Source organism: Mustelus asterias, chromosome 7 (assembly GCF_964213995.1).
Source record: "Mustelus asterias chromosome 7, sMusAst1.hap1.1, whole genome shotgun sequence".
Lineage (NCBI taxonomy): Eukaryota > Metazoa > Chordata > Chondrichthyes > Carcharhiniformes > Triakidae > Mustelus > Mustelus asterias.
Genome location: NC_135807.1, coordinates 12,274,927 through 12,296,849, shown reverse-complemented (window position 1 = coordinate 12,296,849; position 21,923 = coordinate 12,274,927). Strand labels below are relative to the sequence as shown.

General features: G+C 46.9%; 1 protein-coding gene across 1 annotated transcript in view; it reads left to right on the top strand.

The window, feature by feature from the left end:
- Positions 1-835: 835 nt before the first annotated feature.
- cdh7a (cadherin 7a) overlaps positions 836-21,923 on the top strand; it is a 166,819-nt gene continuing 145,731 nt past the window's right edge. The window contains exon 1 of the mRNA XM_078215669.1: positions 836-1,229. Coding sequence (XP_078071795.1) covers positions 1,002-1,229 — 228 coding nt within the window. The 5' untranslated portion in view covers positions 836-1,001. The remainder of the gene's footprint in view (positions 1,230-21,923) is intronic.

Sequence of the window (21,923 nt, the reverse complement as noted above, 5' to 3'; positions counted from 1 at the left end):
TACCACTACACCACCACCTCCCCTTGTAACTGGTTCCTGAACACCCAAATTTTATTTGGATGTGGTGTACCAGCAACCCAAACACAATTGGGTGGCACGGTGGCACAGTGGTTAGCACTGCTGCCTCATAGCTCCAGGGACTTGGGTTCGATTCCCAGCTTGGGTCACTGTCCGTGTAGAGTTTGCACGTTCTCTCCGTGTCCGCGTGGGTTTCCTCCGGGTGCTCTGGTTTCCTCCCACAATCCAAAGATGAGCGGGTTAGATTGATTGGCCGTGCTAAATAGACCCTTAATGTCAGGGCGACTAGCAGGGTAAATATGTGAGAATAGGGGTTGGGTGGGATTGTGGTCGATGCAGTGTTGAAAGGCCGAATGGCCTCCTTCTGCACTGCAGGGTTTCTATGATTCCATGTGGTTACCAGCAACCCAAACACAATTGGCCCAAACAAAAACAGAAAGTGCTGGAAAAACTCAGGCGGTCTGGCAGCATCTGTGGAGAGAGATACGGTTAACGTTTCAAGTCCAAATTGCTCTTAAATTGTTAAATTTGGTTTGCGAAGTGGCTCTGAAGAAACCTGACCATGTAAAACGGAGATCAAAAATCAAATTTGATATCCAGCTTTGCAAAAAATCCTTTCAGTGTGGTGAATATATTCTACAATGCGTTCTAGTCTCAGTGCAACACAACGCTCATGTACCATTTCTGTTTAACAGAAGGCCCTGTCTCATTAGTTGTCTCGGGTGCCTTTCCATCTAGTTCTTCAACATGTTGAGCAGAATGTCACAGGTTGGTGAAGCAGTTAACTGACAGGAGCTCTTGTCTCTATCTGTACCAGGTGTCCGTTTCTCCAGAAAAGTTCACTCTGCGGCGCCCAGCTTCCTCGGACCGATTGGCAACAGGTTTATTATCCCTGGACTCCAGAGTGACACCTGAGGCTGCTGTTGCTGAGACAAGTGGCACGGTGCCGGTGTTTCCGCCGAGGGCTCTCTCCGGGACGAGAAATGAAAGCGAGCGACAGGAGGCTCGGCCATTCGGTGGTGATCATAACGCTGCTCCTCTGCCTCAGTGGGACAAGACAATCGGCTCCTCCATCGTCGCCAGTGCCGGGGTCCCACCTCCCAACGGGAGAGGCGGGGGAAGCACACAAGCGGGTGAGGCGGGGCTGGGTGTGGAACCAATTCTTTGTGCTGGAGGAATACACGGGCACGGATCCATTATACGTGGGGAAGGTAAGCAACATCCACTTCACTTCTCCTTTTAAACGCCAACCCTGTATTTTCAATCGATTTCCCCGTGGGCCCTGAAAGGATGCCTTGAGGCATGTGTGTGTGATCATGAACGAATCTGGCTGGAATTCCTGCCTGCATTTCCTTATTGGAGGCGACCATTCTTTTGCAATAAATGAGTTGTGCCTCTGCTAAAATAGCATGGGGAGGGGTTTCAGGCCAGTCTCAGCACAAGACCATCAGATACAGGGGCAAAATCATCATAGAATCCCTACAGTGCAGAAGGGGGCCATTCGGCCCATCAGGTCTGCAGTGACCACGATCCCACCCAGGCTCCATCCCCATAACCCTACTTATTTACCCTACTAACCCCCTGACACTAAGGGGCAATTTAGCATGGCCAATCAACCAAACATGCGCATCTTTGGACTGTGGGAGGAAACCGGACCACCCGGAGGAAACCCACGCAGACATAGGGAGAATGTGCAGACTCCACACAGACAGTGTCCCAAGCCGGGAATCAAACTCGGCTCCCTGGTGCTGTGAGGCAGCAGTGCTAACCACTGTGCTACTGTGTCGCCCATTAGGCCATTTGGCCCATCGAGTCTGCTCTGCCATTCAATCACGGCTGACATGTTTCTCAACTCCATTCTCCCACCTTTTCCCCTTAACTTTTGATCCCCTCACCAACCAGGAACCTATCTATCTCCATCTTAAATACCCTCAGTGACCCGGCCTCCACAGCCTTCTGTGGCAATGAATTCCACAGATTCACCGCCCTCTGGCTGAAGAAATTCCTCCTCATCTCCGTTCTAAAGGGTCGCCCCTTTACTCTGAGGCTGTGCACTCGGATCCTCGTCTCTCCCCGTAATGGAAACATCTTCCCCACGTCCATGCTATCCAGGCCTTTCAGCATTCCGCGAGTTTCCGAGGATACATATGCAACTTTAGGCAAGTTTAATTGCAACAGAACAGTGTGACCTCAAAGCTTGTGTTCGCAAGCACTTAAATTGCGCCAGTGGTTAACACTGAGAATTCTTTTCCGATACGAGGTTGTAACACGAGGCAGATTCTGTCGCTTTTTTTTCAAGAGAATGATACAAGAAGTTATTCAGCCCATTGGGCCAGTTCCAGCTCTTTGAAAGAGATATCCAATTAGTCCCACTCCACTGCTCTTTCCCCGATAGTTTTATTTTTCAATTATTAATCCAATTCCCTTTCAGGCAATGCTTCCCAGATCGCTGTGTGAAATAATGTCCTTCCTCTCTTCCCTGCCCTCTTTGACAATTACCTTAAATCCACATTCCCTGGCCAACCTTTCTGCCTTTGGAAACAGTACCTCCTTATTTATGTATTTAAGGATTCTGAACATCATTATTACCAAATCCCCTGCCTAACCTTGTCTCTGCTCGGAGGAGACCAATCCCAGTCTCTCCCGTTTCCCCGTGTAACCAAAGTCTTTCATCCCTATTACCATTGCAGTAAATCTTTTTTTGGTACCCTTAGCTCTCCAAGGCCTTGACATCTTTCCTAAGAACAAAGTCCTTGTCAAAGTAATTGTTTCGAATCCCCCGAATGCCGGTGAGTGATTCATGGAGAACTGAACGGTGGTTCCACCTGATTTTTATGACAACTCATGGGGACTGACTCCATTATGACTTGGCTCGTGAATTACCCTGTCAGGCCATTCAGAGAGGCACTCACAGAGGCGGAATGAAAGATCTCCTATTCTACTCCATGAGCACTGAAAGTTTAGCATTGGTTCCACTTTGAGCGAATGCCCATACATTTTTAATTTGCAAATACGCACAACTTATAAAAGTTCCTGAACAAATTGAACTCGATTTACAGAAAAAAAAAATGGCAGGCCCATCTCGACAAATCTGATGAAGGGCAAGTCAGAAGGAAGTTTGCTGTAAGCTACTTCATAGAGGCAATATGTGTACAATATAGAAATCTGTCAGCTATTCATTGCCAAGTACCCAGACACGGTTAGTTTGGATCTGAATGAGAGGGCACAGAGTTAAAGTGATTTGCAAAAGAAGCAAATGTGATGTGAGAAAGAACCTTTTTCACACAGCGAGTGGTTGGGGCCTGGAATGTTCCGCCTGTTGGAGGTAGGTTCAGTCGAGGCAGTCAAGAGGGAATTGGATGATTAAAGTTAATGTTTATCTACTCGTGTCGCAAGTAGGCTTACATTAACACTGCAATGAAGTTACTGTGAAAATCCCCTGGTCGCCACACTCCGGCGCCTGTTCGGGTACACTGAGGGTGAATTTAGCATGGCCAATGCACCCTAACCAGCGCGTCTTTCGGACTGTGGGAGGAGACAGGAGCACCCGGGGGAAACCCACGCAGACACGGGGAGAATGTGCAGACTCCACACACACAGTAACCCAAGCCGGGAATCGAACCCGGGTCCCTGGCGCTGTGAGGCAGCAGTGCTGACCACTGTGCCACTGAGCTGCCCTTATTTGAATTATTTGAATAGAAACGATGTGCAGGGTTAGGGGGGAAAAGGCAGGGGAGTGGCACTAAGCCATGATGCTCATTCGGAGGAGCCGGTGCAGTCATGATGCGCTGGATGGCCTCTTCCTGTGCCGTAACAATTCTGGGATTCTGCTACCTTTGAAATAAACTGTTGACAGAAGAGGTTTTTATTCCCTGTTTTAGCCACGGCTGTGAAAGCAGCCATCCATTTTGAAGCACTGCAATGCAATTCAGTAACCCTGCAATGCATTGACATGCTGATAAATGTCATACATTTATACTGCACCTTTCATGGCATTAAATTACTTAAGGTGCTGCTCAGAGGCAGCGAGGTGTCACAAGCAGGTGTTTTGGGAAAAAGAGGATTGACAAAAGAACAAATGAAAAGGGATGAAATTTTTGGGGAAACTTTTTGCTGCTGGAGAAGTGGCAAGGTGAACAGACCGAGGAAACGAACTTGAGCTCGCAAGGGTGACTGAAATCGGGGTGTGAGGGGCTGCCTTTGACATATAAAGTTTAAAGTTTATTTAAAGTCTAATTATTTATTAGTGTCACAAGTAGACTTACATTATCACTGCAATGAAGCCGCTGTGAAAATCCCCGAGTCGCCACACTCCGGCGCCTGTTCGGGTACACCGAGGGAGAATTTAGCACGGCCAATACGCCTATTGTGGGAGGAAACCGGAGCACCCGGGAGGAAACCCACGCAGACACGGGGAGAACGTGCAGACTCCGCAGTGACCCGAGGCTGGAATTGAACCCGGGTCTCTGGTGCAGTTAGGCAGCAGTGCTAACCACTGCCCCACTGTGGATGGCATGGTGACATAGTGGCTAGCTCTGCTACCTCACAGCGCCAGGGAGCTGGGTTCAATTCCCGGCTTGGGTCACTGTCTGTGCGGAGTCTGCACGTTCTCCCCGTGTCTGCGTGGGTTTCCTCCCGGGTGCTCCGGTTTCCTCCCGCAATCCGAAAGACGTGCGGGTTAGGTGGATTGGCCGTGATAAATTCTCTCTCAGTGTACCCGAACAGGTGCTGGAGTGTGGCGACGAAGGGATTTTCACAGTACTTCATTGCAGTGTTAATGTAAGCCTGCTTGTGACACGAATAAATAAACCTCGAGGCAGCATTTGATTGAGCGCAGCATCTGAGTCAATGGGAATCGGGGGAAACTCTCCACTGGTTGGAGTCATACCTGACACAGAGCAAGATGGTGGTTGGAGGTGAATCATCTCAACTTCAGGTCATCACTGCAGGAGTTCCTCAGGGCAGTGTCCTCGACCCAACCATCTTCAGCTGCTGCATCGAAGACCTTCTTTCCATCACAAAGTCAGGAGTGGGGATGTTCGCCGATGATTGCACAATGTTCAGCACCATTCGCGACTTCTCAGATACTGAAGCAGTCAATGTCGCTATGAGGCAAGACCTGGACAACATTCAAGCTGAGGTTGATAAGTGGCAAGTTAAATTCACGCCACACAAGTGCCAAGAACTGATAATCTCAAACAGGGAGAGAATCCAGCTCACTTACCTCACTAGTGAATCCCTCACTATCAACATCCATTGAACAGAAGCTCAGCTGGGCTGGCCATTTAAAAATGGTGGCTACAAGAGCAGGTCAGAGGTTAGGAATACTGCGGCGAGTAACTCAGCTCCTGACTCCCCAAAGCCTGTCCACCATCTACAAAGCACAAGTCAGGAGTGTGATGGAATACTCCCCACATGCCTGGATGGGTGCAGCTCCAACAACACTCAAGAAGCTTGACACCATCCAGGACAAAGCAACCTGTTTGATTGGTGCCCCTTCCACAACCTTCAACATTCACTGGGTGGAATTCTCCCAAAAATGTTCGGTGTCGAAATTGCAGGAAAACCAGAGTAATTCACGTTGTTATTTCCAGTGGGAGCTCACACTGTGCAATGCAGAGGCCACCAGCGTGAATATCATTACTTTTCAGGGGGACCCCCCACAGAGCTGCCCCCCCAACTTCCCCACAGCCCAATCGCGGCCCCCAGTCCATTTGCGGGCCAGCCCCGAACCCACTCCCCCATCCTGGACCACCCGATCTCCAGCCCCCCGACTCCCAGCAGTGACGATGCTCCGTGCAGGCAGCCTCCTCCACCCCTGTCAGACCCCCCACCCTCCGGCTGACCATCCCTCCTCCCAGCTCGCCCGAATCGCTGCCCTCCCTTCTACCCGAATGATCCCAATGCAGAGTGGCAGCGGACCCCCCCCCCACCTCTCACCCCCACCGATCGCTCCCTAGGCCCCATCCCCAGCACTCCCCATCCCCTTGTCGCTGCCCCATGCCTGGTGGGCAGTGATAAGGTGCCCCCGCCATGGGCACTTTGCCCCTTGGGCAGTGCCAGGGGGCACAGGCTGGCATTGTCAAGATGCTCATTCCCAGAGGGCACCATCCCCCCACCGCCTGACCCCCTGGGGGCCCTCGATTGCCACCCCCCCCCCTTCTCACCAGCGGAGTAAGGCGTGAGTTCCCCGAATGTGGGGAGCTAGTCTGAACCCCGCTGGAATGAAATACTCCTGGCGGGGTGGGAGACGCTAGCGGGCCTGGAGAATTCAGTCCCGGGCCCACTAATCACATTAAAATAACATTAAAATCAGATGTAAAGTACTTACCTGGTGTTCCGCCAGTCTACAGTGCGAATCAGACAGCGCTGAGATTCTCCTACCTCACTGCGCCAGGAAATTAGCGCGGTGGGGTAAGAGAATCATCCCTACAGTCTCCACCACTCACGCACAGTGGCAGCAGTCTGTACCATCTACAAGATGTAGTGCAGCAACTTATCAAGGCTCCTTCGTCAGTCCCTTCCAAACCAATGACCACGGCCATCTAAAGGACAAAAGAGGCTGATGTATGGGAATGCCACGACCTGTAAGATGCAAAGAATGCTCGTGTTCAAAAGAAGATGAAGACTGAAAAGGATAGCACAGCAAGGAAAGGTTTAGCTCAGTTGGCTGGACAGTTAGTTCGTGATGCAGAGCAATATCAACAGCGGGGGTTCAATTTCCGTACCAGCTGAAGATATTCATACAATCCCAACAGTGCAAAAGGAGGCCATTCGGCCCATCATGTTTGCACCAATCACAGTCCTACTCAGGTCCTATTTCCCATCACCTCACATATTTACCCTGCCACTGCTCCTGACACTAGGGTCAATTTAGCATGGCCAATCAACCCAACCCACCCATCTTTGGAGTGTGGGAGGAAGCCGGAGGAAACCCACGCAGACACGGGGAGAATGTGCAGGCTCCACACAGACAGTGACCAGAGGCTGGAATTGAACCCGGGTCCCAGGCAGCAGTGCTAGCCCACTGTGCCACCGTGCCACCCATCTCCACGAAGGCCCCACCTGCTCAACCTTGTCCCTTGCCTGAGGTGTGGTGATCCTCAGGTTCAATCAGTTCTCCCCCTCAAAGGGAAGAGCAACCTATTGGTCACCTGGGCTTATGGCGACTTGACGTTTGACACCAGCAGCACCACCTGTGCTGCCATCTTATCACAGAAGTTGGCATCTTCAGAGGTGAACAAGGGAACCTCTTTCAGGGCTGAAGCAGGCTTTTGATTGCTTTTTATTTCTTTCATGGGATGTGGATTGCTTGGGGCAATAAGATTGATATAAATTCTTAAATGTTGGGCTGGCTCTATGAATAATATCCATGTAATATAACAACACCAAATGGAATGTTAATCAAAAATTATATACAAACATATTGAATTGCGGAATGTGGAACCTACTACCGCAGGTAGTTGAGATGAATAGCGCAGATACATTTAAGGGAAAGCTTGATGAATATATGAGGGAGACAAGAATGGATGCTATATTCAAGTCCTAATATTGAAAACAAAATAGGAATTTGGCCCTTCAAGCCTGCTCCACCATTCAATTTGATTGTTGCTAATCCTCTATGTCAACGCCATACTCCCACGCTCTCCCTATACCTCTTGCCACCTTTAGAATCTAGAAGTCTATCTGTTCCCTTCTTGAGTACATCAATGACTTGGCCTCCACAGACTCCTGTGGTAGAGAACTCCACAGGCTCACCACCCTATGAGTGAGGAAATTTCTCCTCATCTCTCCTAAATGGCCTACTCCGTATCCTGAGATTGTGACCTCCTTGTTGTAGACCCTCCACCCCTCCAGCCACAGGAAACAACATCGCCGCATCCAGTCTGTCCAGCCCTATCAGGATGTTATATGTCTCGATTAGATCCCATCTCATTCTTCTAAATTTCTGTGAATACAGGCCCAGTCGACCCAAATTCTCCTCACACAGCAGCCCTGCCAAGGAATCAGTCTGGTGAAGCTTCACTGCACTCGCTCCTTTCTTAGAGAAGGAGAAAACTGCATACAATACTGCAGGGTCTCAGCAAGGCCCTGTACAGTTATAGTAAGACCCAAAGCAGTAGGGAGACAGAAAAGAAAGTTGAGGACAGCACAGAAGTTAAAGAGAGCACATTAAATAGCAAAGGCAGTGTCAGTAATCCTAGAACTAGACAGATCAGGCAAAAGCAAGACAGAGAACAAGGGACGTCCAGATTAAAGTGCATTTATTTCAATGCAAGAGGCCTGACGGGCAAGGCAGATGAACTCAGAGCATGGATGGGTACGTGGGACTGGGATATTATAGCAATTACTGAAACATGGCTAAGGGAGGGACAGGACTGGCAGCTCAATGTTCCAGGGTACAGATACTATAGGAAAGATAGAACAGGAGGTAAGAGAGGAGGGGGAGTTGCACTTTTGATTAGGGAAAGCATCATGGCCGTACTGAGAGGGGATATATCCGAGGGTTCGGCCACTGAGTCTATATGGGTAGAACTGAGAAATAAGAAGCGGGAATCACTTTGATAGGGTTGTACTATAGGCCCCCAAATAGTCGGCGGGAAATTGAGGAGCAAATAAGTAAGGAGATTACAGATAGCTCCAAGAAAAATAGGGTGGTAATAGTAGGAAATTTTAACTTTCCCAACATTGACTGGGACAGCCATAGTATTAGAGTGTTGGATGGAGAGAAATTTGTTGAGTGTATTCAGGAGGAATTTCTCATTCAGTATGTGGCTGGCCTGACTAGAGAGGGGGCCAACCTCTTGGGAAATAAGGAAGGGTAGGTGACAGAAGTGTTAGTGAGGGATCACTTTGGGACCAGTGACCATAATTCTATTAGTTTTAAGAAAGCTATGGAGAATAATAGGTCTGGCCCAAAAGCTAAAATTCCAAATTGGGCAAGGCCAATTTTGATGGTAACAGGCAGGAACTTTCAAAAGTTAATTGGGGGAGTCTGTGGGAAGGCAAAGGGACGTCTGGTAAGTGGGAGGCTTTCAAAAGTGTGTTAACCAGGATTTAGGGGAAGCATATTTCTCTCAGAGTGAAGGGCAAGGCTGGAAGTAGGGAACCCTGAATGACTCCGGATATTAAGGCCCTAGTCAAGAAGAAGAAGGAGGCACATGACATGCATAGGCAGCTGGGATCAAATGGATCCCTTGAAGAGTATAGGGGTGTAGGAGGAGGGTTAAGAGAGAAATCAGGAGGGCAAAAAACGGACACAAGATTGTTTTGGCAGATAAGGCAAAGGAGAATCCAACGAGATTCTACAAATACATAAAGGGCAAAAGAGTAACTAGGGAGAGAGAAGGGCCTCTTAAGGATCAACAAGGTCATCTATGTGCAGATCCACAAGACATGGTGAGATCCTAAATAAATATTTCTCATCAGTATTTACTGTTAAGAAAAGCATGGATGTTAAGGAACTTGGGGAAATAAATAGTGATGTCTTGAGGAATGTACATATTACAGAGAAAGAGGTGCTGGAAGTCTTAAATCGCATCAAGGTAAATAAATCCCTGGGACCTGATGAAGTGTATCCCAGGACGTTGTGGGAGGCTAGGGAGGAAATTGCGGGTCCCCGGGCAGAGATATTTGAATCATCGATAGTCACAGATGAGGTGCCTGAAAATTGGAGTGTGGCAAATGTTGTGCCTTTGTTCCAAAAGGGCTGCAGGGAAAAGCCTGGGAACTACAGGCCAGTGAGCCTCACATCTGTAGTGGGTGAGTTGTTAGAAGGTATTTTGAGAGACAGGCATTTAGAGACGCAAGTACTGATTAGGGACAGTCAGCAAGGCTTTGTGAGTGGAAAATCATGTCTCACAAATTTGATTGAGTTTTTTGAAGGGGTAACTCAGAAGGTAGATGAGAGCAGTGCATTTGATGTTGTCTACATGGACTTTAGCAAGGCCTTTGACAAGGTACGGCATGGTAGATTGTTGCATAAGGTTAAATCTCACGGGATTCAGGGTGAGGTAGCTAAAGGGATACAAAATTGGCTTGATGACAGAAGACAGAGGGTGGTTGTGGAGGGTTTTTTTCAAACTGGAGGCCTGTGACCAGCGGTGTGCCTCAGGGATTGGTGCTGGGTCCACCGTTATTTTCATCTATATTAATGTTTGCAGATGAGTTTGCAGACGATACCAAGATTGTGGCATCGTGAAAAGTGAAGAGAGTTATCTTGGATTGCAACGGGATCTTGATCAATTGGGCCAGTGTGCTGATGAATGGCAGATGGAGTTTAATTTAGATAAATGCGAGGTGATGCATTTTGGTAGATTGAAACAGTGCAAGACTTAATCAATTAATGGTAGGGCATTAGGAAGCATTATAGAACACAGAGATTAGGCGTACATGTTCATAGCTCCTTGAAAGTGGAGTCACAGGTGGACAGGGTGGTGAAGAAGGCAATCGGCATGCTTGGTTTCATTGGTCAGAACATTGAATACAGGAGTTGGGACTTCTTGTTGAAGTTATACAAGCATTGGTAAGGCCACACTTGGAATACTGTGTACAGTTCTGGTCAGCCTATTATAGAAAGGATATTATTAAACTAGAAAGAGTGCAGGAAAAATTTACTAGGATGCTTGATGGTTTGAGTTATAAGGAGAGGCTGGATAGATTGGGACTTTTTTCTCTGGAGCGTAGGACGCTGAGGGGTGATCTTATAGAGGTCTATAAGATAAGGAGGTCAGCTAGATAATCAATATCTTTTCCGAAAGGTAGCGGAGACTAAAACTAGAGGGCATAGGTTTAAGGTGAGAGGGAAGAGATACAAAAGGGTCGAGAGGGGCAATTTTTTCACACAGAGGGTGGTGAGTGTCTGGAACAAGCTGCCAGAGTTAGTAGTAGAGGCAGGTACAATTTTGTCTTTTAAAAAGCATTTTGACAGTTACATGGTAAGATGGGTATAGAGGGATATGGGCCAAATGCAGGCAATTGGGACTAACTTAGGGGTTTTAAAAAAAGGGGTGGCATGGACAAGTTGGGCTGAAGGGCCTGTTTCCATGCTGTAAACCTCCATGACTCTATGACTCTATCTGCTGTAATTTTACCGCCATGCCCGCCACAAAAGTTGGAGCGGGCGAGGGGTGGAACATAGAAAAGTCTGTTGAGCTCGGGCAGGATTTTACAGTTTTGGGGCAAGTGAGACTGTAAAATCCCATCCATCCTTGCTGTTATACTCAAGTCTTCTTGCAATGAAGGCCAGCATACCATTTGCCTTCTTAATTGCTTGCTATATCTGCATGCTTGCTTTCAGAGACTGGTGTATAAGGACACTCATGTCCCTTTGTACATCAACATTTCCTAATCTGTCACTATTGAAATAATACTTGACCATTCTGTTTCCCTGTCTGACGAGGATAACTTCACATTCATCCATGTTATACAGCAGCTGCCATGTACTTGCCCACTCACTCAACAAAGATGTGCGGGTTAGGTTGATTAGCCATGATAAATTGACATTTAGAGTCAGGGAGACTAGGAGGGTAAATATGTGAGGTTACGGGGATAGGACCTGGGTGGGATTGTTGTCGGTGCAGACTTGATGTGCCAAATGGCGTCCTTCTGCACTGCCCAAGACTACAAGAAACTACAAAAGGTCGTGAATGTAGCCCAATCCATCACGCAAACCAGCCTCCTATCCATTGACTCTGTCTACACTTCCCACTGCCTCGGCAAGGCAGCCAGCATAATTAAGGACCCCACGCACTCCGGACATTCTCTCTTCCACCTTCTTCCTTCGGGAAAAAGATACAAAAGTCTGAGGTCACGTACCAACCGACTCAAGAATAGCTTCTTCCCCGCTGCCATCAGATTTTTGAATGGACCTACCTCGCATTAAGTTGATCTGTCTCTCAATCTTAGCTATGACAGTAACACTACATTCTGCACTCTCTCGTTTCCTTCTCTATGAACGGTATGCTTTGTCTGTATTGCGCGCAAGAAACAATACTTTTCACTGTATATTAATACGTGACAATAATAAACCAAATCAAATCAAATCAAACCAAATCAAATCAAATCAAACCAAATCAAATTAAATCAAAGATTCCATGATTCTATGCTTGTCTGAATCCCCTTGAAGCTTCCTCAACATTCAAATTCAGGTTTTGTGTCCTAATATAAAATTCACTGGAAAGAAAAGATCAAAAATGCTTCATTATCTGTGGCAACCTTTGCAGCGCCAGCATATCTCACAGAACTCCATCCCCATGTGTAACAGGAAGGGTTCTCAAGTATAGGTAACAATTTTAGCCGAGAATTCCTGATCAGTGTTATTTCAGTGGGAACACTGGCCCAGTCGCGGGCTATTGCTGATGTTGAAATAACAGCAATTGGAAAATCTGGCCTTTCATACCTCAGAACTGTAATATCAATGCTTCAATCTCAATCAGAATGCTGTCAGGTATTCATTTGGAACCTCTTGAGTTTCTCATTGTCCTCCATGGAGTTTAAGGGCATTTAAATTCTTTACCTCGGCTTGTAGCAATATCCGTGAGGCTGCAAGGATATTTGATCTCTTCAGGGATGTTTTGAGGAAAATATATATAGAAACATACATAGAAACTAGAAGCAGAAGTAGGCCATACAGTCCTTTGAGCCTGCTCCGCCATTCATTATGATCATGGCTGATCATCAAATTCAATATCCTGATCTCGCCTTTCCTCATATCACTTGATCCATTTAGCCCCAAGAGCTATATCTAATTCCTTCTAAAAATCACACAACTTTTTGACCTTTACTTTCTGTGGTAGTGAATTCCACACATTCACCACACCCTGGGTGAAGAAATTTCTCCTCACCTCAGTTCTAAAAGGTTTACCCCTTATCCTCAAACTATGACCCCTAGTTCTGGATCCCCCACCATCAATAATATTCTTTCTGAATCTACTCTGTCTAATCCTGTTAGAACTTTATAAGTTTCTATGTGATCCCCTCTCACTCTTCTCAACTCCAATGAACATAATCCAAACCAACTTAGTCTCTCCTCATATGACAGACCTGCCATCCCAGGAATCAGCCTGGTAAACCTTCACTGCACTCCCTCTATAGCAAGGACATCCTTCCTCAGATAAGGACACCAAAACTGCACACAATACTTCAGGTGTGGCCTCACCAACATCCTATACAATTGCAGGAAAACATCCCTATCTTGATACTCAAACCCTCTCGCTATGAAGGCCAACATACCATTTGCCTTCTTTACTGCCTGCTGTACCTGCACGCTTACTTTCAGCGACTGATGCATGAGGACTCCAATGTCTCGTTGAGTATCTACTTCTCTCAATTCAAGTAATAATCTGTCTTCCTATTATTGCTACCAAAGTGGATAATGTCACATTTATCCACATTATACTGCATCTGCCATGCATGATCCCACACACTCATCATGTGCAAAATCACACAGAAGTATCTCTGCATCCTCCTCACAGCTCCCCCCCGCACCCAACTTTGTTTCATCTGCAGATTTGGAGATAATACGTTTAGTCTCCTCATCAAAAGCATTAATATATATTGTGAACAGTTGGGATCCTGGCACAGATCCCTGCGGAATCCCACTCGTCACTGACTGTCAATTGGAAAAAGACCCATTTATTCCAACTCTTTGTTTCCTATCTGCTAACCAGCATTCTATCCAGGTCAAGACATTACCTGCAATACCACGTGCTTTAACTTTACATAGTAGTCTGTTATGTGAGACCTTGTCAAAAGCTGTCTGGAAGTCTAAATAAACCACATTCACCGGTTCTCCCTGGTCAACTCTACTCGTTACATCCTCATTCCCCTGTTTCTGACTGTAAGGGGCTTACATTCGTTTTTATCAATCATTTTCTCTTTACATACCGATAGAAATTTTTACAGTCAGTTTTTATGTTCCTCGCTAGCTTAATTTCATACTCTATTTTACCCTTCTAAATCAATCCCTTGGTTCGCCTTTGCTGAATTTTAAACTTCTTCCAATCCTCAGTGTCTATTGGTTTTTCTTCCCAATTTGTGTGCTTCTTCTTTGAATCTAATACTGACTCTAATTTTCCTTGTAAGCCATGGTTTGGCCACAATTCCCTTTCCACTCCTGCGCCAAATAGGAATAAACAACTTTTGGAGTTCGTCTATTCATTCCTTGAATGGCTGCCTTTGCCTGTCCACTGTCCTTCCTTTCGGTAACATTTCCCAGTCCATCACTGAACATCCCTAAAGTCTTCCTGCTGTCCTGGGAATCTCCTGCCTCAACAGGGTTCTGATGTGGAGGTGTCAGCTTTGGACAGGGGTAAGCACAGTAAGAAGTCTCACAACACCAGGTTAAAGTTCAACAGATTATAGCGGCCTTCACGACACACAACAACGCAGAATCACTGAGCAGAAACTGATAGCCAAGTTCCACACACATGAGGACGGCCTCAACCGGGATCTTGGGTTCATGTCACACTATCTGTAACCCCCACGACTTGCCTGGGCTTGCAAAATCTCACTAACTGTCCTGGCTGGAGACAATACACATCACTTTAATCTGTGCTTAACCCTCTCTCCGTTCACATTGTCTGTACCTTTAAGACTTGATTACCTGTAAAGACTCGCATTCCAACCATTATTTTGTAAATTGAGTTTGTGTCTTTATATGCTCTGTTTGTGAACACAACTTCCAATCACGTGATGAAGGAGCAACCCTCTGAAAGCTAGTGGCTTGTGCTACCAAATAAACCTGTTGGACTTTAATCTGGTATTGTGAGGCTTCTCACTGTGCTCAACAGAGTTCCACATAGAGCAGTTCCTCTGGGAACCGGGTGACAGGCATAGGAACCAAATATCCTGCCCTGAGGACCTGGTTTTGTGTGATTTTGTGTCAGACACATTGTTGGGAGAGGTTGCTGTTGTTGGACTACCTATCCTGCCACCAGATTTGGAGGATCTTGCTGGTTCGGTGAATTGGCCATACTAAATTCTCCCTCAGTGTATCTGAACAGGAGAGTGGCGACTAGGGGATTTTCACACTCACTTCATTGCAGTATTAATGTAAGCCTACTTTGACACTAATACATAAACATAAACTAAAGCTAAGCTATCGTCTGAAGGTGCCACCTTTTTCTTTTATTCTTTCATGGGATGGGTGTTACCGGCTGGGCCAACATTTGTTATCCATCTCTAATTGCTCTTGAACTGAGTGGCTTGCTAGGCTATTTCAGAGAGCACATTGCTGTGGGTCTGGAGTCATCTGTAGACCAGACCAGGTAAGGATGGCAGATTTCCTTCCCTAAAGGACAACTGACAATGGTTTTACAGTCATCAGTAGCCGTCTAATTCCAGATATTTTGAGGTATCTGCTGTAGGTCAACACGTCACTGAAGCCAATAGGAGGGCAGGGATCACTGTTGCCATGACAACCATGACCTTGGTCTTGGGTTTAAGATCCTTGTCCTCAAATACTCTTTGTCCGTCAGCCAAAGATGTGGATGACAAATTGGAGGTGATGGTGAATTTCGTCATCTATGTCTGCCTTCAAGTTGCAAAAATGAAATAAGAAATTTACAAATCGATAGAATCATTGAATCCCTACTGTGCGGAAAGAGGCCATTCGGCCCATCAAGTCTGCACCGACCACAATCCCACCCAGGCCCTATTCCCATAACCAAATGCATTTACCCTCGCTAGTCCCCCTGACACTAAGGGGCAATTTAGCATGGGCAATCCACTGAATCCGCGCATCTTTGCAGTGTGGGAGGAAACCCACGCAGACACGGGGAGAATGTGCAGACTCCACAAACAAAGAGCAAAGAAGAGCAAAGAAAATTACAGCACAGGAACAGGCCCTTCGGCCCTCCAAGCCTGCACCGACCATGCTGCCCGACTTAACTAAAACCCCCTACGTTTCCGGGGACCATATCCCTCTATTCCCTTCTCATTCATGTACTTGTCAACACGCCCCTTAAAAGTCACTACCGTATCCGCTTCCACTACTTCCCCCGGCAACGAGTTCCAGGCAGCCACTACTCTCTGTGTAAAAAATCTGCCTCGTACATCTCTTTTAAACCTTGCCCCTCGCACCTTAAACCTGTGCCCCCTAGTAATTGACTCTTCCACCCTGGGAAAAAGCTTCTGACTATCCACTCTGTCATGTCTCTCATAATCTTGTAGACTTCTATCAGGTCACCCCTCAACCTCCATCATTCCAGTGAGAACAAACCAAGTTTCTCCAACCTCTCCTCATAGCTAATGCCCTCCATACCAGGCAGCATCCTGGTAAATCTTTTCTGCACCCTCTCCAAAGCCTCCACATCCTTCTGGTAGTGTGGCAACCAGAATTGAACACTGTATTCTAAGTGTGGCCTCACTAAGGTTCTATAAAGCGTCAACATGACTTGCCAATTTTTAAACTCAATACCCCGGCCGATGAAGGCAAGCATGCCGTATGCCTTCTTGACTACCTTCTCCACCTGCATTGCCACTTTCATTGACCTGTGAACCTGTATACCCAGATCCCTTTGCCTATCAATATTTTTAAGGGTTCTGCCATTTACTGTATATTTCCTATCTGTATTAGACCTTCCAAAATGCATTACCTCACATTTGTCTGGATTAAACTCCATCTGCCATCTCTCCACCCAAGTCTCCAACTGATCTATATCCTGCTGTATCCTCTGATGGTCCTCATCACTATCCGCAAATCCACCAACCTTTGTGTCGTCCGCAAACTTACTAATCAATCCAGTTACATTTTCCTCCAAATCATTTATATATATTACAAACAGCAAAGGTCCCAGCACTGATCCTGAGGAACACCACTTGTCACAGCCCTCCATTCAGAAATGCACCCTTCCACTGCTACCCTCTGTCTTGGGTGACAGACAGACACAGGTTAAAGGAATGGGGGAAAATTTGGCAGATGGAGTTTAACGTGGGTAAGTGTGAAGTTGTCTATTTTCGTCAGATAAATGCGAAGGCAAACTGTTATCTATCGGAGAGAATCTTTGGAGTGCAGAGGGATCTGGGTGTCCTCATGTGTGAAACACAGAAAACTAGTATGCAGGTACAGCAGGTGATGAGGGAGGCAAATAGAATATTGGCATTTATTGCTAAAGGAATAGAATATAAAAGTAATTAAGTGTTGCTGCTACTGTACAAAGCATTAGTGAGATTGCAATTGGAGTATTGTGTACAGTTTTGGTCCCCTTACTTGAGGAGGGATGTAGTTGCATTGGAAGTGGTTCAGAGGAGGTTCACTAGATTGATCCCAGAGATCCGGTTATCTCAGATTACAACGGGATCTTGATCAATTGGGCCAGTGGGCTGACGAATGGCAGATGGAGTTTAATTTAGATAAATGCGAGGTGATGCATTTTGGTCGATCGAATCAGTGCAGGACTTACTCAGTTAATACACAGTAAGTAGTTTCACAACACCAGGTTAAAGTCCAACAGGTTTATTTGGTAGCACGTGCTTTCGGAGCGCTAGCCCTTCATCAGGTGAGTGAAGAGTTGGGTTCACAAACAGGGCAGATATAGACACAAAATCAATTACAAGATAATGGTTGGAATGCGAGTCTGAACAGATAATCAAGTCTTTACAGGTGCAGACAATGCAAGTGGAGAGAGGGTTAAGCACAGGTTAAAGAGGTGTGAATTGTCTCCAGCCAGGACAGTTAGTGACTGCAACTTCACATCATTACTCAGTTAATGGTAGGGCTTCGGGGAGAGTTATAGAACAAAGAAATCTAAGGGTACATGTTCATAGCTCATTGAAAGTGGAGTCACAGGCGGACAGGGTGGTGAAGAAGGCATTCGGCATGCTTGGTTTCATCGGTCAGAACATTGAATACAGGAGTTGGGACGTCTTGTTGAAGTTGTACAAGACATTGGTACGGCCACTCTTGGAATACTGTGTGCAATTCTGGTCACCCTATTATAGAAGTGATATTAAACTAGGAAGAGTGCAGAAAAAATTTACTCGGATGCCGCCAGGACTTGATGGTTTGAGTTATAAGGAGAGGCTGGATAGACTGGGACTTTTTTATCTGAAGTGTAGGAGGCTCAGGGGTGACCTTGTAGAGGTCTATAAAATAATGAGGGGCACAGATCAGCTAGTCAATATCTTTTCCCAAAGGTAGGGGAGTCTAAAACTAGAGGGCATAGGTTTAAGGTGAGAGGGGAAAGATACAAAAGTGTGCAGAGGGGCAATCTTTTCACACAGAGGGTGGTGAGTATCTGGAACAAGCTGCTAGAGGTAGTAGTAGAGGTGCGTACAATTTTGTCCTTTATAAAGCGTTTAGACAGTTACATGAGTAAGATGGCTATCGAGGGATATGGGCCAAATGTGGGCAACTGGGACTTGCTTAGTCGTTAAAAAAAAGAGCAGAATGGACAAGTTGGGCCGAAGGGCCTGTTTCAATGCTGTAAACCTCTATAACGTGATGAGCCTATGTGGAGATTTACCAGGATGCTGCCTGGGATGGAACATTTAAGTCATGAAGACAGGTTGGGTAGGCTTGGGTTGTTTTCAGTGGAGCAGAGAGGACTGAGGGGTGACCTGATTGAGGTGTTCATGATTATGAGGGGTATAGACACGGTGGATAGGGAGCAGCTGTTCCCCTGAGTTGAAGGATCAGTTACGAGGGGACACAAGTTAAAAGTGAGGGGTGGGAAGGTTAGGAGGGATTTGAAGAAACACTTTTCTTACCCAGAGGATGGTGACGGCCCTGAATGCGCTGCCTGGGAGGGTGGTGGAAGCGGGATGCCTCACATCCTTTAAAAAGTACCTGGATGAGTACTTGGCACATCATAACATTCAAGGCTATGGGCCAAGTGCTGGCAAGTTGGATTAGATGGGCAGCTCAGGGCACTTCATGCGTCGGTGCAGACTCGATGGGCTGAAGGGCCTCTTCTGCACTGTGGTGTTCTGTGATTCTGTGATTCTGATGAGGGGTTTGTCTTACAAATAGAGATTGGGCAGCTTAGGCCTTTACTCCCTGGGGTTTAGAAGAATGAGAGGAGATCTAACTGAGGTGTACAAGATGATTACGGGAATTGAGAAAGTAGACATGGAGAGGATGATTCCTCTTGTCGGGCAATCCAGAACAAGCGGTCATAGTTCTCGGAAAAGGGGTGGCAGGTTTAAAGCAGCGATGAGGTAAGTTACTTCTCTTAAAGGGTCATGCGTCTGTAGAATTCACTACCCAGGGTGCGGTGGATGCCGGGACTTTGAGTCAGTTTAAGGAAGAGGTGGACGAAGTTTTAATTAATAATGGGGTTGAAGGGCTATGGGGAGCGGGCAGGAAAGTGGAGTTGAGGCCGAGATGAGATCAGCTACAATCGTACTGAATGGCGGAGGAGGCCCGAGTTCCCTGCTCCGAGCTCGTATGATTCTTACCATCAAGCGGAAGCTCCCAAGATATAGGGCTGAGTTAGCCCAGTACCCTGGCTAAAGAGTCAGGGGGACAGAGTGGGAGGGGGGAGAGGGAACTTCAGCTTCTCCACCATGTACCTCTCTGCTTCTCTATCTCTCTCTCGATGGGCCGAATGGCCTCCTTCTGCGCTGTAGGGTTTCTAGTCACTGCTCAAAACCCAATTCTTCAACTAACTTTCCAACGCTGGTACATTTCGAGATTTAAAACATCTTTTGGCCTCTCGGTGTCAGATTTGGTTGTTAATGCTGCTATGAAGCTTGATCATTTTAATTACAGTAAGGACAGTGTATAAACGCCGATTGTTGTATTGACATTGGGTGACCTGAACAGTGATTATTGGAAGCTACTGAAAAACCTGCCAAAGGTATTGGCCGGAATTCTCCGGCTGTTCATGCTGGTGGCATCTTCCAGTCCCACTGATGGCATTCCCCCGTCACGGGTTTCCGGCAGCGTGGGGTGCAGTCAATCCCATTGACAGTGGCGGGACCAGATGATCCCGCTCCAGTGAATGGCATGCTGCCTCTCACCATGGGGAACATGTCACGGGGAGGCCAGAGAAACTCCCCCAATTGTCACCAGTAGGAGACACTCTAACCACCGCCCCTTAACATTCAATGGTGTAACCATCACTGAATCCCCCACTATCAACATCCTTGGGGTGACCATTGACCAGAAACTCAACTGAACTCACCACATAAACACAGTGGCTACAAGAGCAGGTCAGAGGCTAGGAATACTGCGGTGAGTAACTCACCTCCTGACTCCCCAGAGCCTATCCACCATCTACAAGGCCCAAGTCAGGAGTGTGATGGAATACTCCCCACTTGCCTGGATGGGTGCAGCTCCAACAACACTCAAGCAGCTTGACACCATCCAGGACAAAGCAGCCCGCTTGATTGGCACCACATCTACAAACATCCACTCCCTCCACCACCGACACTCAGTAGCAGCAGTGTGAACTATCTACAAGATGCACTGCAGTAATTCACCAAAGATCCTGAGACAACACTTTCCAAACCCACGGCCACTTCCATCTAGAAGGACAAGGGCAGCAGATACATGGGAGCACCACCACATGCAAGTTCCCTCCAAGCCACTCACTGTCCTAACTTGGAAATATATCGTCGTTCCTTCGCAGTCGCTGGGTCAAAATCCTGGAATTCCCTCCCTAACGGCATTGTGGGTCAACCCACAGCACATGGACTGCAGCGATTCAAGGAGGCAGCTCACCACCACCTTCTCAAGGGGCAACTAGGGATGGGCAATAAATGCTGGCCAGCCAGCGACACCCATGTCCGACAAATGAATTAAAAAAAAGATTTATTTGCATCAGCTCAGGAAGAGCAGGTGGACTTCTCCCATGGCTCTATTTACATCTCTAGCCAACTGTGAGGTCCTGACATGTCCTGTCCACCCCCAAGGCTCTGATTAGCTGCCCTCCATCAGGTTACTAAGGTCTTGGGATTCAAAATACAAGACATGCTGAAGCATTCGCAACAGTTTTCAGCCAGAAGTGCTGAGTGGATAATCCAACGCGACCTCCTCTGGAGGTCCATGTTACCACAGATGTCAGTCTTCAGTCAATTCGATTCACTCCACCCGGTATCAAAAAACAGCTGAAGGTACTTGGATACTGCAAAGACTATGGCCCCTGACAATATTCTGGCAATAATCCTGAATGAGAAGTTCGGCCATTCCAGAGCTTGCCATACCCTTTAGCCTAGTTGTTCCAGTACCTGTTGCCTTTGGAAGAACTTTGGAAAAACAAAGGAGGTAGTCATCGAAGCATAAAGGAGAACATGCCCCTGTCTACATTAATGAAGTGGAGATGCCGGCGTTGGACTGGGGTAAGCACAGTAAGAAGTCTCACAACACCAGGTTAAAGTCCAACAGGTTTATTTGGTAGCAAATACCATAAGCTTTCGGAGCACAGCTCCTTCGCCAGATGGAGTGGGTATCTGTTCTCAAACAGTGCAGCAGTCACGGGCATTCAGCCTTGGATCTTCAGGTAAGCGTTCTCCAAGGCGGCCTTCACGACACACGACAGTGCAGAGTCGCTGAGCAGAAACTGATAGCCAAGTTCCGCACACATGAGGACGGCCTAAACCGGGATGTTGGATTTATGTCACATTATCAGTAACCCCCACAGCTTGCCTCCTGGACTTGCAGAATTTCACTAGCTGTTCTGTCTGGAGACAATACACATCTCTTTAACCTGTGTTGAATGCTCCCTTCACCCACATTGTCTGTACATTTAAGACCTGGCTGGCTGTAGAGATTTACATTCTAATCAGTATTCTGTAATTTGATTTCTGTGTCTGTTTGCACTGTTTGAGAACAGATATCCACTCCATCTGACGAAGGAGCTGTGCTCTGAAAGCTTATGGTATTTGCTACCAAATAAACCTGTTGGACTTTAACCTGGTGTTGTGAGACTACATTAATGAAGACGAAGTAGAAATGGTCA